This window comes from Schistocerca nitens, chromosome 1, assembly GCF_023898315.1.
Source record: "Schistocerca nitens isolate TAMUIC-IGC-003100 chromosome 1, iqSchNite1.1, whole genome shotgun sequence".
NCBI lineage: Eukaryota > Metazoa > Arthropoda > Insecta > Orthoptera > Acrididae > Schistocerca > Schistocerca nitens.
This window is the reverse complement of record NC_064614.1, coordinates 1,311,544,175-1,311,560,155: the sequence shown is the minus strand read 5'-3', so window position 1 is coordinate 1,311,560,155 and position 15,981 is coordinate 1,311,544,175. Positions and strand designations below refer to the sequence as shown.

The following is a 15,981-nucleotide window of genomic DNA, read 5'->3' as shown; positions in this document are numbered from 1 at the left end:
TACCCGTCCTTTTTTCCCCCTAAGGTAAGTCTTTCCGCTCCCGGGATTGGAATGACTCCTTACCCTCTCCCTTAAAACCCACATCCTTTCGTCTTTCCCTCTCCTTCCCTCTTTGCTGATGAGGCAACAGTTTGTTGCGAAAGCTTGAATTTTGTGTGTATGTTTGTGTGTCTATCGACGTGCCAGCGCTTTCGTTTGGTAAGTCACATCATCTTTGTTTTTAGATATATTTTTCCCACGTGGAATGTTTCCCTCTATTAATTCAATACTCATAAAAATATGCATAGGAGTTTAAATAAATAAATGTTTCACCCAGTTTTGACTACCACTTGATAACCTGTAGATTTCTCTTGACTTTTTTCTGTTTTACGTGTATTGTTCCCTTTTCATACATAAAATATAAAATATCAATAAAAATAATCAATTTTTGAAGATATAAGTAATTGGATAGATAAAAAATCTGCTCACCAAGCAGTGGCAAGAGAACATACAAATAAAATTTATAACAGTTTGCTAGCTTCTGGAGCCAGTGGCTCCTTCCTCTGGCAGAATGGTTTTAGGAGAAGGAAGAGCATTGAAGGAAAAGGGCTGGTCAGGTTTAGAAAAAGGAGTAGAGATTGGAAAAGTCGCCCAGAACCCCAAGTCCGAGGAGACTTACTGTCTGACCTCCACACCTTTTCCTAAACCTCACCAGTCCTTTTCTTTCAACCGTCTTGCTTTCCCTTCACCCCTTCTGCCAGAAGAAGGAGCCACTGGCTCCAAAAGCTAACAACCTGTAGTACCTTTTATTTGTGTATTTTCCTGCCACCACTTGGTGAGTAGATTTTTTTATCCATCCAGTTACTTGTAAAATAGAAAATATGATTTTTTTTCATAATTATATTTCGTTGTCTCCTAGTGGCACTATTATTGCTGCATTTTTTTACCTTGATTTTAGCTTGGTTTTTACTCCATGTTACTTGTCGAGCATTCCTTTTTTTCCACTGTGTGTTGACAATGCAGTGGTTTGTTGCTAGCTATTGACATATAGCTCTCGGATTAAAATTTCAACCTGTTATGGAAGTGTTTTGCAGTGGATAGGTTACAAAAAGGAAGTTGAACATGTACCCCCCCTCCCCCCCTCTCCATTCCTCACCCTCTCCCATCTGTTCTCCCTCCTCATCCCAGAATAGGAGTATGGGGACAGAGAAAGCTTTTCGAAGAGAGTTTGAGAGGGGGAGCCCTTTTCTTTCTGCCTCTTCAATTCGCTAATCCTCTATCTATTTCACTTTTTAAATTTCTCCACCCTACCTACCTGATAAGGGATCTAATATTCCACACCCTAACCTAGTTTGTTTTTTTACGATGAATACATCCTCCTGTGTAGTTCCTCCCCAGAGATTTGAATAGTGAACTGTTTTACCCTGGAATTTTTTTACCCTAGAGCATGCCTTGCTCATTGAGCTGTACAGTTTAGCTGTTTGTCCATGGGAAAAGTAATGTGGACATAGTTATGAAGCCAGATTTGGTCCATCGTCTAGACTGTTATACCTGCAACTGCCAAAAAGGTTGCTACAACCCCTCTGTTGTAGCTGTACCTATAAAGCAGCTATCTGTATCATTCAGGCATGCATTGTGTTAAGTTTCTTTGCCTTTGCTTGTGGGGCATGGGGGATGAGAATATATAGAGCAAATAATTGAAGGTAATGGGTATATGCAATACTTTTCAAATGAAATTGGCACTCTAAACTAGACTAAAGTTTGGTCTATACAGTGCCTTTGATCTATAGATAGTATTTGTGACAATGGCTGTGCCAAACATAAAATTTTATTTGCCGATGACCCAAGCGGCACACGGCAGTGCCAGGGGGGAGGAAGGGAGCTTACGTGCCATCATTCGTAACAGGTGCTCTGAGGCCAAATTCACTGTGTGGAGACAGTTTCATACTGTCTGGGTCAATGCTACCTTCCCCTTTTGTAGCGATCTGTGGGATACTTAACAGACACACCTTTTAGACAGTATTTGTCACTGTGGCAACTGTGGGTGGCCACTATTTCATTGATTGTGACTCTTCTTTCTATGCTAATTCGTAACTGCGCTCTTTGTCTCCGTTGCCCCAAACCTTTCCTTACTTGTCACTCTGTCCTTACTATCACTGGACTGAAGCTCTGGCGTGCTTTCTTCGACACCTCCCCTCTCACCATTGATTGCCCTCATCTCCTGACAGCTGGGTCCCTCTCACCTTGCTGTCTGAATGGTCTGCTCTACTTTTTAACCTTTCCCAACCTATTCATCTCTCCTCCCCGATGAAGCAACTATTAGCTTCGATAGCTGGGTAGCGTGTCACCATTACTACACGTTTCATTAATTAGGCAGGTATCCTGTCTCTTAGTTTGTCAGTTTCCTCATCTAAATTTTCCTTTAAAAAGGTCATTTTAAAATGAAGTGAAAATTCACGATGTAAAATACTTGCAATTTATATAGTGAACTTTAATTTATACGTGCAAATTATAATGTATTGATGCTTAGGCTGAGAAAGCATCATCAGCCCTGCTCTAGACTTTTCTAAGCATTATTATCTTCAGCTATATGCACTGTGGCATTGTGAGCACAAATATAGGTGCAGTTCTGGCAGACTGCGTGACGTCTCCAAACGGGCGAGCGTAGTGTCCGAGGAGATCACCAGTTTTGTTTGTCGATCACAGCAGGCGACATGTGAGGTGAATTGGTGGGAGAAGGGGTGACCCGACGAGGTAGCTGGGACAGTAGGTTGTCAAAGGGATTTTTATAGGAGGGTTACAATTTCGATGGCAACACTTAGCATGCTCGAAAATGTTGTGGAACTGGTTGAGTCTTAAATTACTTTACAGCTGTCGTGCAGATAATATCTGGATGGATAAAGTTAGGAAGACATCAGCAACTCCAAAACAAAGAGAGAAACAACGTGATGAAAAGAAGTACCCACTCTGTTGGTTAATTACTGTGAAAATTAGAGATGAACAGAGATGGGTAATTACAAACATGTTTGAAAAAAATTAATAAACCCATAAAGTCTTAAACTATGATAACAAATGAGATGTGAACAGAATGTGACAAAGTAGCACTACATGATGATTCTTTCAGGTGTTAACTGAATGATATATCTTAACTGAATGATATATCTTAATACTGAGTAATGGACACAAGGGAAACATTCCACGTGGAAAAAATATATCTAAAAAGAAAGATGATGAGACTTACCAAACAAAAGCGCTGGCAGGTCGATAGACACACAAACAAACACAAATATACACACAAAATACAAGCTTTCGCAACAAACTGTTGCCTCATCAGGAAAGAGGGAAGGAGAGGGAAAGACGAAAGGATGTGGGTTTAAAGGTGAGGGTAAGGAGTCATTCCAATCCCGGGAGCGGAAAGACTTACCTTAGGGGGAAAAAATATGTCTGCTTGTGTCTGTATGTGTGGATGGATATGTGTGTGTGTGCGAGTGTATACCTGTCCTTTTTTCCCCCTAAGGTAAGTCTTTCCGCTCCCGGGATTGGAATGACTCCTTACCCTCACCTTTAAACCCACATCCTTTCGTCTTTCCCTCTCCTTCCCTCTTTCCTGATGAGGCAACAGTTTGTTGCGAAAGCTTGTATTTTGTGTGTATATTTGTGTTTGTTTGTGTGTCTATCGACCTGCCAGCGCTTTTGTTTGGTAAGTCTCATCATCTTTCTTTATATATATATATATATATATATATATATATATATATATATATATATATATATATATATATATATATATATATATATATATATATATATATAATGTAACTTACCAAACGATCTGTTGTAGAATTTTAGAACATGTTTTTTGCTCAAGTATCATGTTGTTTTTGGAAACCCAGAACCTACTATGTAGGAATCAACATGGATTCTGGAAACAGCGATCGTGTGAGACCCAACTCGCTTTATTTGTTCATGAGACCCAGAAAATATTAGATACAGGCTCCCAGGTAGATGCTATTTTTCTTGACTTCCGGAAGGCGTTCGATACAGTTCCGCACTGTCGCCTGATAAACAAAGTAAGAGCCTACGGAATATCAGACCAGCTGTGTGGCTGGATTGAAGAGTTTTTAGCAAACAGGACACAGCATGTTGTTATCAATGGAGAGACGTCTACAGATATTAAAGTAACCTCTGGCATGCCACAGGGGAGTGTTATGGGACCATTGCTTTTCACAATATATATAAATGACCTAGTAGATAGTGTCGGAAGTTCCATGCGGCTTTTCGCGGATGATGCTGTAGTATACAGAGAAGTTGCAGCATTAGAAAATTGTAGCGAAATGCAGGAAGATCTGCAGCGGATAGGCACTTGGTGCAGGGAGTGGCAACTGTCCCTTAACATAGACAAATGTAATGTATTGCGAATACATAGAAAGAAGGATCCTTTATTGTATGATTATATGATAGCGGGACAAACACTGGTAGCAGTTACTTCTGTAAAATATCTGGGAGTATGCGTGCAGAACGATTTGAAGTAGAATGATCATATAAAATTAATTGTTGGTAAGGCGGGTACCAGGTTGAGATTCATTGGGAGAGTGCTTAGAAAATGTAGTCCATCAACAAAGGAGGTGGCTTACAAAACACTTGTTCGACCTATACTTGAGTATTGCTCATCAGTGTGGGATCCGTACCAGATCGGGTTGACGGAGGAAATAGAGAAGATCCAAAGAAGAGCGGCGCGTTTCGTCACAGGGTTATTTGGTAACCGTGATAGCGTTACGGAGATGTTTAATAAACTCAAGTGGCAGACTCTGCAAGAGAGGCGCTCTGCATCACGGTGTAGCTTGCTCGCCAGGTTTTGAGAGGGTGCGTTTCTGGATGAGGTATCGAATATATTGCTTCCCCCTACTTATACCTCCCAAGGAGATCACGAATGTAAAATTAGAGAGATTAGAGCGCGCATGGAGGCTTTCAGACAGTCGTTCTTCCCGCGAACCATACGCTACTGGAACAGGAAAGGAAGGTAATGACAGTGGCACGTAAAGTGCCCTCCGCCACACATCGTTGGGTGGCTTGCGGAGTATAAATGTAGATGTAGACGTAGAAGTGCTGGCATGTTGATAGACATACAAACTTGCACACAAAATTCAAGCTTTTATAAATGTTTGCTTGTGTCTGTGTATGTGTGGATGGATATGTGTGTGTGTGCGAGTGTATACCTGTCCTTTTTTCCCCCTAAGGTAAGTCTTTCCGCTCCCGGGATTGGAATGACTCCTTATCCTCTCCCTTAAAACCCACATCCTTTCGTCTTTCCCTCTCCTTCCCTCTTTCCTGATGAAGCAACCGTTGGTTGCGAATGCTTGAATTTTGTGTGTATGTTTGTGTTTGTTAGTGTGTCTATCAACATGCCAGCACTTTCGTTTGGTAAGTTACATCATCTTTGTTTTTAGATATATTTTTCCCACGTGGAATGTTTCACTCTATTTTATATATATGCCCAATTTAATCAATATACCGAGCGAGGTGGCGCAGTGGTTAGCACACTGGACTCGCATTCGGGAGGACGACGGTTCAATCCCGTCTCCAGCCATCCTGATTTAGGTTTTCCGTGATTTCCCTAAATCGTTTCAGGCAAATGCCGGGATGGTTCCTTTGAAAGGGCACGGCCGATTTCCTTCCCAAGCCTTCCCTAACCCGAGCTTGCGCTCCGTCTCTAATGACCTCGTTGTCGACGGGACGTTAAACTCTAACCACCACCACACCATTTAATCAATACTAATTAATGTACAGGAAAAACTGACAACAGTATGTAATAAGCAAGTGAAGCCTCCATGTGTAGACAAACTAATTTTATTTATTTAAGTTATTAATTTTCAATAATTTGGATTTTTTTGACATTTGAGGGAGAGGGAGAGAGAGAGAGATTTACTTGTTAACTATCTCTGCAAACACCATATAAAAGCTGGTGAACTTCTCTCTCCCACTAATATCTAATTTTATATCATATGTACTTGCCTTAGATTTGTATAAACATTTGCCGGACTAAACAATGAATAAAGAAAAGTATACTTCAGCAACAAATATCAAGGAAGAGTACACCAGACAGTGGCTTGTAGAATGACCAGCTCGTTCCCCAGCCAATGGACGGAAGTGTGTGGGCTCTTCTCAGTGGCCTTGTCAGTGCTCCAGACTACATTGTTATGTGTTGATGGTTGTCCAGGACATTCCTCATGAAGCACACCTCCTTTCTATCAGAATTCATTGACGAGAAGGCCGACATCAAAAGTTTTGCCACCAAGTTTCCAGGAAACAATGGCTATCCTTTCTTCTATGGAGAGACTGTTAAAGACCTGTGAAAGAAGAATTGATTATACAAATAACTTTATGAAAATGAATCCTTGCTTTTGGGACACACTTTATTATTGTTAAAGTCTTTAAATGGCTCTGACTAATATTGATATGTACAAATTTCAGAAATAACAACTGTCGAAGGTATAATTGACAGAAGTATAACTGGGTTAAAACGAGATCAACCACAGAGGCGTGAAGAAAATCCGGAAGCTGCAGAAAAAATAGAGCAGTTCATATCAAAGTTGAAAGATTTAAAGGAGATGAAAATGCCTTTTTCTATGGTTGGTATGTTTTTGTAGTTCTCACATAATCTTTATTGATTACTATTAGATTTTTATGCTGTAGTGACTTGTCATTATTTGAACAGAATTCAAAACTTTAGCCATGTCACTATAAATTAGTTGTTTCGATGTGTAATGTGACATGCTTTTCTAAAGAAGAGAGCAGATTTGTTTTGTACAAAGATGAAGAAAAATTTAGAAAAAATCACCAATAAAAATGTATATTATTTAAGAGTAAAGGAGACCACTCACCGAATAACAGAAGTGTCAAGTCGCCGACAGGAACACACAATGTGTGTGTGTGTGTGTGTGCGTGCGTGTGTGTGTGTGTGTGTGCGTGCGTGCGTGCGTGCATGCGTGCGTGTGTGTGCGCGCGTGCGTGTGTGTGCGCGTGCGTGTGCATGTGGTGGTGGTGGTGGGGTTAGGGGTAGGATTTATTTCTACATCTGAATGTACATCTGTACTCTGTAAACCACTGTGAGGTGCATGGCAGAGGGTACGTCCAATTGCACCAGTTATTAGGATTTCTTCCTGTTCCATTCACATATGGACTGCAGGAAGAATGATTGTTTGAATGCCTCTGTGTGTGTGTGTGTGTGTGTGTGTGTGTGTGTGTGTGTGTGTGTGTGCAGTAGTTATTCTAATCTTATCTTCACGATCCCTGTGTGTGTGATACGTAGACAGTTGTAGTACATACCTAGAGTAATCATTTGAAGCCAGTTCTTGAAACTTTGTTAATATTTTCTCGGGATAGTTTACGTCCATCTTCAGGAGTCTGCCATTTCAGTTCCTTAAATATCTCTGTGGCACTCTGCCATGGATTAAACAAACCTGTGACCATTCATGCTGCCATTCTCTGTACATGTTCAGTATCCCCCATTAGGCGTATCTGGTATAGGTCCCACACACTTGAACAGTATTCTAGGATGGTTCTCACGAGTGGTTTGTAAGCAATCTCTTTAATAGACTGTTTGTACTTCCCCAGTATTCTACCAATAAACTGAATTCTACCACCTGCTTTACCCGCGACTGAACCTCTGTGATTATTTCATATCCCTGCAAAGTGTTACACGCAGGTTCTTGTATGAGTAGGCCAATTCCAACACTGGCTCATTGATATTATAGATGTAGGATACAATCTTTTTTGTTTTGTGAAGTGCATAATTTTACATTTCTGAACATTTAGAACAAGTTGCAAATTTTTGCACCATTTTGAAATCTTATCAAGATCTGACTGAATATTTATGCTTCTCCTTTCAGATAGTACTTCATTATAGATAACTGCATCATCTGAAAAAAGTCTGAGGTTACTATTAATATTGTCTGCAAGGTCATTAACATACAACATGAACAGCAAGGGTCCCAACATACTTCCCCGGTGTTCACCTGAAGTCACTTCTACGTCTGACCTAGATAACGTGCTGTGTCCTCCCTACCAAAAGTCCTCAGTCCAGTCACAAATTTCATGTGATACCCCCATATGATTGTATTTTTGACAAAAGCATAGGTGTGGTACTGAGTCAAATGCTTTTTGGAAATTGAGAAATACTGCATCCACCCGATTGCCTCGATCCAAAGCTTTCAGTATGTCGTGTGAGAAAAATGAATTAGGTCGTTTCACACGATCGATGTTTTCGAAATCCGTGCCGGTTGGCATTGAGGAGGTCATTCTGTTCAAGATACCTCATTATGGTTGAGCTCAGAATATGTTCTAAGATTGTACAACACATTGATGTCAATGGTATTAGAGAACAGGGCACCATTTTTTCTTTGAGGGATTTACAATAGATTATAGTTAGAAGAGGGGAGGGGCATCTCAGCTGCAAATTCAGTACAGAATCTGACAGGAATCCCTTTGGGGCATGGAGCTTTGTTCAGCTGTTTGTCAACACCACTGACACTAATGCTTATTTCATTCATCTTTTTAGTGGTACGAGGATTGAACTGGGCCAACTCTTCTGAGTTTCCTTTCGTAAAGGAACATTTGAAAATGGAGTTATGCATTTAAGCTTTTGCTTTGCTACACTCAATTTCAGTTCCTGTCTCATTTGCTAGGGACTGGATACCAACTTTGGTGCCACTAACAGCTTTTACATATGACCAGAGTTTCTTTGGGTTCTGTGAAAGATCGCTTGACTGTATTCTGCTGTGGTAGTCATTAAAGTCATCACACATTGCTCTCTTGAAAACCAAATGCTTTATTTTATTTATTCTGAAAGCTAGCAAGTTTTCTCTCTCTTTTACACGTGTTTCTCGAAGACTCGACGCTTTTGTTATTCGATGAGCAGTCACCTTTACTTCTAAAGTATTTAAATTCTACCAGAACTTTACTACTATATTTAACCAATATAAGTGAAATGTTTGACAAGGCTTAATTTGATGTCACTTAAAATATATAGATAAAACCCTTTGATAGTCAAGATTTGAATTCTTGCATTTCAGATTTTTGTTGACATAAGTGGGAATATGTTCATAGAAAATCCTAATGCACCACACAGGGATACTGGTGTCACCGTTACATATTTCGATCGAACAAAAGAACAAGACCATTCCTTGGGCATCTATGAGCATACTGAGATCGAAGAGAGTGGTGGTGATGAACCAGGAATTTTGAAACCTCTAAGAGAAGGAGAACACACTTTGGAGGATCTGCAAGGAGAAGTTCTACAGTTTCCAACAAACTGTCCCGATTGTAACTGTCCTTGCCAGACAAATATGAAGTTGACTAGTATCCTTTATAGAATCTGCTCGATACGGAATTGTGACATTACATAGAAATCGAGATGTGATTAATGCGATATCTTTATTTGTCTTTTAAGTAAAACCGCTTTCTGCACTGTAATTTATTTCTCCCAGATGCATTTCGTCTTTTTTCACTGTAAGGCATCTTCAGTGAGGTCTAGAACAGTGTAGTTTTTTATATGTGTTATTTTTAGATTATCAAACAGTTCACATTGCATTTTTATGTAAATAAGTAATTACTTACAGTTTGTTGGCATCTGTGTTACCTCTCATCTGGTCTGGAGGTAACATTTCTGAAACATAAGCTCATTTATATATTCCAAACTTTGTCTTCACACTTTTCAGTATGTTTACCTTAATTTTTGTGGTGCACTATTAGTCTTTTGCCACTAGTTGTAAATATTTGTTCCAAAACTGTGTATTTAAAGATGTAAATGTTGTGAGTTCATTATGTGTTTCCTCCTGTGTGGTTTGTTTACCCACAAATTGCCAAGCTAACAAAATACATGTTGAAAACTTATGTCTATTCATGAGGTTTATATCGGTGTGTGTGTGTGTGTGTGTGTGTGTGTGTGTGTGTGTGTGTGTGTGTGTGAGCGAGTGTGCACGCGCTTGGTTGTGTGGGTGCGGGGCGAGGGTGGGGGGAGGGGGGGGGGAGGGATGGGGGAGTGTTGTTGGTGGTTTGAGTTGTCGAGTGTTGAATATGAATTTAATAGCTGTTAGAGAGTGATTGAAAGCTTTGGTGATCATCTGGTTTGAGTTTTGATTTAAATGTTATGTGGAGGGGTTCACGGTCAAGTGAGTGAAAAGGTGTTGGGTGGTATTATTAACTCTACAGCTCAAATCACAAACACACCTCCCCCCTCTCAACACTCCCCATGCCACGTGGCGCGCTCACACACACACTCACACACACACACACACACACACACACACACACACACACACACACATCATGAATAGACATTAGTTTTCAACATATAGTTTGTTAGGTTAGCAACTTGTGGGTAAATAAACCACACAGTAGGAAACACATAATGAACTCACAATATTTTTAAGTCTTTAAAAGCACAGTTTTCAAACACATATCTATAACTAGTTCCAAAATAGTGATTGTGCACTTTGAAAATAAAAGTAAATGTGATGAACAGTGTGAAGAAAAGTTCAGAATATAAAAATGTTCTTATGTTTTGTAGATAAAGTAGTAGTGCGACCTCCAGACCAGGTGAGAGGAAATTCAGGTGCCAACAAACTGTAAGTAATTACTTATTTACATATAAAAAAAGTGATGTGAACTGTTAGTTAATCTAAAAATAACCTATATCAAAATGAAACTGTATTGTTCTAGACCCCACTGAAGATGCCTTAGAGTGAAAAAAAGTGAAACCTGTCTGGGAGAAATAAATTATAGTGCTGCAAGAAAAGTCAGTTTTATTTTCAAAACAAAATAACATATCTGTGCTTGCTGCTGATGATGGCCAACAAACAAACTTGTTTCAACATCCATTATTTGTGCACTTTCTTTTGTACTGGTGAGTAACAACTCAGTGCATATTTTACAGAAGGACAAAGCCCAGCCACCAAGTGCTAAGTCTTCACATAAATATACACAAGAGAAATAGCAGAGGACAGTCAGTGAGAACCCTTCTCAAGAAAAAGGTAAGGAGCAGAGTAGTCAAAAGGATTGAAAGCTGGGGGCTTGTTATGCATAGCTGGAGCATCATTTCCAGCCTTACGGCCTCGAATTGTGAATCCACTGTGTGGAGTGTTCCACAAAAGTGAGTGTTTTATGTGAAAAGTTGCAGGTTTGATGCATAACCACAGTTCACTACAAATATGTGAATGAGCTGCTTTACAAGTGCAGGGGCTTACTTCCTCAAGAAAACTGTGTCTTTGTAAGGAAAGTACTGTCATCCTCACATTGACCACAGGAATGAATTTTTTAGTTATTTCTTTGCATTCTATAGTGACTGAAGCTAGTGCCACTGCTTTGAAAATGAGTTTTTTCAGGTATTTATCACACAATGATCATGACTGACAGTTTCTTCTGTGTATACTAGAAGAGAAAAATATCAGTTGCAAGATTTTCACTATCCATGGTTGTGAAACCAACCACGGTTTGGTAGATAAGGGTTAAACAATTTTGTATCTCGGTTTATTTGAGTTTCTTGTCTACTGCGACAAACGTACCACGACCATTTCACATAAGCCTATTCTTTTGATATACACTTACATTTTCCCCAAAAATCTCACTGCTATTAATTTCAGGTTTTAGCCCACTTTTTGTGCCTAGTATTACGTGAACTTCACTGCTTTTAAGAGCACACTTAGCTCTGGCACTTCGTTGCGAACGCTTCAGCAGTTCGCCACTAGGATTTTAATAGTCTTACTTTTGGGAGGTACGTCTTTCGATCTTACACTTGTACTTGCGGATTTCCTACAGCTCTCATTATCTGGATTGTATGGAGAGTTGGCTTATCTAAAAACCACTTGTGTGCACCCCACACACAATCAGCTATGTGGGGAGCAGAGGCTTCGATACGTAGCGCACTCCCGATAGTTCTCGACCCTACGGTGCACGTCCAGAAAGTCACAGCCTAGCTTGTCGTAGAACTTTCGAAGTCTGTGGTGCCATGTCTCCACTCGATTCTGAACCGAAGGGCCACAATCGGCTCTGGGGCAATGCTGCAAATTGTGAGCTTCTTAACTTCACTAGAATGACCCAGTAATGATCTCAGAGCCCAGATGGCGGGCATCATTTGTTCCGGCAAGTGCCACAATCTGCAGTTGGTTGCACACAGTTCCGTCACTGGCCGCCGGAGTAGCCACTTCAAGATGTTGAGTGAGGCCTCCAGGCATACACCTGAGTGCACCTAGTGTCCTTTCTTGTCCCTTGCTACCGTTTCCCTAATGGGTATCATCATTCAGTGTACATTTGAACTGCTGGCAATTGATAGACCCGTTTCCTTTTGCGTTGGACTACTGCTGATATTTTTTAAAATTTTTTTTTGCATTTGTCAAGCTGAAAAAATTACTAATTCCCTATAAGAATTGTAACAAATACACAAGACAAGAATTCTGATAATGCAACAGAAAAACCTGTGCTAAAAATTACTTAGTTCCTAAAACTTTTTGAGGTTGGTTATAGTTCTTAGGAAACCAGAAAATGCAGTTTATTTACAGTTAAATGTAGATAATATGTACTCCTTTTTTAAAGTAAAACTATACGTAATACAATATTTTAATTAGAATGTCTGCTACAGTAACTAAATCACAAACACTGATTTATTAGAAATTAGATTATGCACTGGACAATGATAATGTCCAAAAATTCTCAAAAATGCATGTTTGTTAGCGTTGATATGTAATGAAATTGTGATCTATTCTTTGGAAGCAACTGTCAGTCACAACTGTTGTTTTGCTGAGACACAAAGTTATTCAAAAACTCTTGTACTGGTAACTTACAAAAATATTGTTTTGTAAACAAAAATATGGTTTCATAAGCGCCCGAAAAGTCTAAAAAATGACTTATTTATCATTTACTTATACAATTAAATTAGAGAACTAATGTTTGAACAACGATAGGACTTCTCTCTTTTTTTTTTTTTTAAAAAAAAACAGAGAACAAATAAATTTCCTTCTACAATTGTTGATAACAGGTGTAATTTATTGTGGCACTCACTAATGTTCGAAATTTCTCATTATATCACTGTACAAACATTTATTAAACAACCGAAAAGATTTTGCAGAAACACCACAAACAGTAAAGTATGTGAATGTAGAATACCATATTCGCACACAAATCAGTGAAGTATGTGTATGTAGGATACCAAACTGTCACAAAAATCTGTGACTTTGTAAGGAAAGTATGGTCATCCTCACACTGACCACAGGAATGAATGTTTTAGTTATTTCTTTGCATTCTATAGTGGCTGAAGCTAATGCCGCTGCTTTCAAAATGAGTTTTCTCAGGTATTGATCACACAATGATCGTGACTGATAGTTTCTACTGTATATGCTAGAAGAGGAAAATATCAGTTGTAAGATTTTCACTATCCATAGTTGTGAAACCAAGAGTAGTTTGGTAGAAGATTGTTAAATGATGTGCTGAAAATTGCTTAGATTACATAAACATTTGTAAGTGAATTGAACAGTTTAAACTTGGGGGAGGGGGAACTAATGATACTGATACTCACTGATGTGACAAAAGTCGTGGGATAGCGATATGCACGTGCATTGTGATTCCCGACGATATACAAATATTTTAATACAAATACTAACAAAGAGATAGAGGGGCTAGCCAGTACTTACCTCAGCTCAGTACAGCCGATAGATACACAAAAAACAGAACCGAAAATTTACGTTCCTAGCTTTCGGAACAAATGTTCCTTCATCAGGGAGAAGAGAGAGGGGAAAGAAAGGGAAGAAGGGAAAGTAGGTTCAGTTACTCACAACCCAGGTTATGAAGCAACAGGGAAAGGAAAACGGAGGGTAGCAAGGATGGAGGCATGGTTGTCAGAGGGAAGCCAAAGATATTCTACAGTAAGTACTGTGCCAGATTCAAACCAAAGAGGATGCATACAGAAGTAAAGAGGTATACAGTATAAAGATAAACACAACTATGTAGGATGAAAAGATGCGTGAATGGCTAAAGAGGAAAGGGAAAGGGGAGAAGACTGAAGAGTAAATGGGAGTGAGGTTGTTTAACGTAGGTTCAGTCCAGGGGGATGGCGGGATGAAAGGATGTGTTGGAGTGCAAGTTCCCATCTCCGCAGTTCAGAGGGACTGGTGTTGGGTGGGAGAAGCCAAATGGCACATACGGTGTAGCAGGTTCCTAGGTCCCTAGAATTATGCTGGAGGGCATGCTCCGCTACTGGGTATTGGGCATCTCCTAGGCGGACAGTTCGTCTGTGTCCGTTCATGCGTTCAGCCAGTTTGGTTGTTGTCATACCGATGTAAAAGGCTGTGCAGTGCAGGCATGTCAGCTAGTAAATGACATGTGTAGTTTCACACGTGGCCCTGCCTTGAATTGTGTATGTTTTACCAGTAGCGGGGCTGGAGTAGGTGGTTGTGGGGGGATGCATGGGGCAGGTTTTGCAGCGGGGTCGGTTACAGGGGTAGGAACCGCTGGGTAGAGAAGGTAGTCTGGGAATATTGTAGGGTTTAACTGATGTTACGGAGGTTAGGGGGGCGACAAAAGGAAACTCTGGGTGGTGTGGGGAGAATTTTGTCAAGGGATGATTCATTTGAGGGGTTGACTTGAGAAAGTCACATCCCTGGCGGAGTAATTTGTTGATGTTTTCGAGGCCAGGATAATATTGGGTGACAAGGGGGATGCTTCTGTGTGGTCTGGGGGTAGGAACATTGTTGTTGGACGGGGAGGAATGTATTGCTCGGGAGATCTGTTTGTGGACAAGGTCTGCAGGATAGTTGCGGGAGAGGAAAGCACTGGTCAGGTTATTGGTGTAATTGTTGAGGGATTCATCACTGGAGCAGATACGTTTGCCACGAATACCTAGGCTGTAGGGAAGGGAACGTTTGATGTGGAATGGATGGGAGCTATCAAAGCGTAGGTACTGTTGTTTGTTTGTGGGTTTGATATGGACAGAGGTGTGGGTGTGAGCTTCAACAAGATGAAGGTCAACATCCAGGAAGGTGGCTTGGGTTTTGGAGAAGGACCAGGTGAAATTCAGATTCGAAAAGGAGTTTAGGTTATGGAGGAAATTAAGGAGTGTTTCTTCACCATGAGTCCAGACCACAAAGATGTCATCTATAAACCTATACCAGGCCAGGGGAAGCAGCTGTTGGGTCTTCAGGAAAGCCTCCTCCATGCGGCCCATGAAGAGGTTAGCATAGGACGGAGCCATCCTGGTTCCCATGGCCGTTCCCCTGATTTGTTTGTAGGTCTGGCCTTCAAGAGTGAAGTAATTATGGGTTAGGATGAAGTTGGTAAGTGTGATAAGGAACGAGGTTTTTGGAAGATCTTTGGGTGGGCGTTGGGAGAGGTAGTGCCCAAGGGCAGAGAGACCATGGGTATGTGGGATGTGTGTGTAAAGGGATGTGGCATCTATGGTGACAAGAAAGGCTTCAGGTGGGAGAGGAGTGGGAATGGATTTGAGGCGTTCTAGGAAGTGGTTTGTGTCTTTGATGTAGGATGGGAGTCTGCAGATGATAGGTTGGAGGTGCTGGTCTACCAGAGCTGAGATACGTTCTGTTGGGGCTTTGAAGCCTGCTACAATGGGACGGCCAGGATGGTTCTCTTTGTGGATTTTGGTTAATAGGTAGAAGGTAGGAGTACAGGGCTCAGGTGGAGTGAGTAAGTCTATGGAAGCCGTTGTGAGGCCTTGTGAGGGACCTTGGATTTTTAGGATTTTCTGCAGCTCAGTCTGGATGCAGGGAATGGGATCCTGGGTAACAGCTTTGTAGGTTGAGGTGTCGGAGAGTTGACGCAGTCCTTCTGCCACACTCCACACGGTCAAGTACCACAGTTGTGGACTGATGTAATCTGGCCTGATGTAAGCTGGCCTGATGTAAGCTGGCCTGATGTAAGCTGGCCTGATGTAAGCTGGCCTGATGTAAGCTGGCCTGATGTAAGCTGGCCTGATGTAAGCTGGCCTGATGTAAGCTGGCC

The 15,981-nt window shown here is 40.7% G+C and overlaps 1 protein-coding gene across 2 annotated transcripts in view; it reads left to right on the top strand.

The window, feature by feature from the left end:
* LOC126202896 (zinc finger protein ZPR1) overlaps positions 1-15,981 on the top strand; it is a 58,793-nt gene that overhangs the window by 29,414 nt on the left and 13,398 nt on the right. For both annotated transcript variants that reach the window (XM_049936975.1, XM_049936982.1), the window contains exons 3-4: positions 6,451-6,608; positions 9,051-9,336. In XM_049936975.1, coding sequence (XP_049792932.1) covers positions 6,451-6,608; positions 9,051-9,336 — 444 coding nt within the window. The remainder of the gene's footprint in view (positions 1-6,450; positions 6,609-9,050; positions 9,337-15,981) is intronic.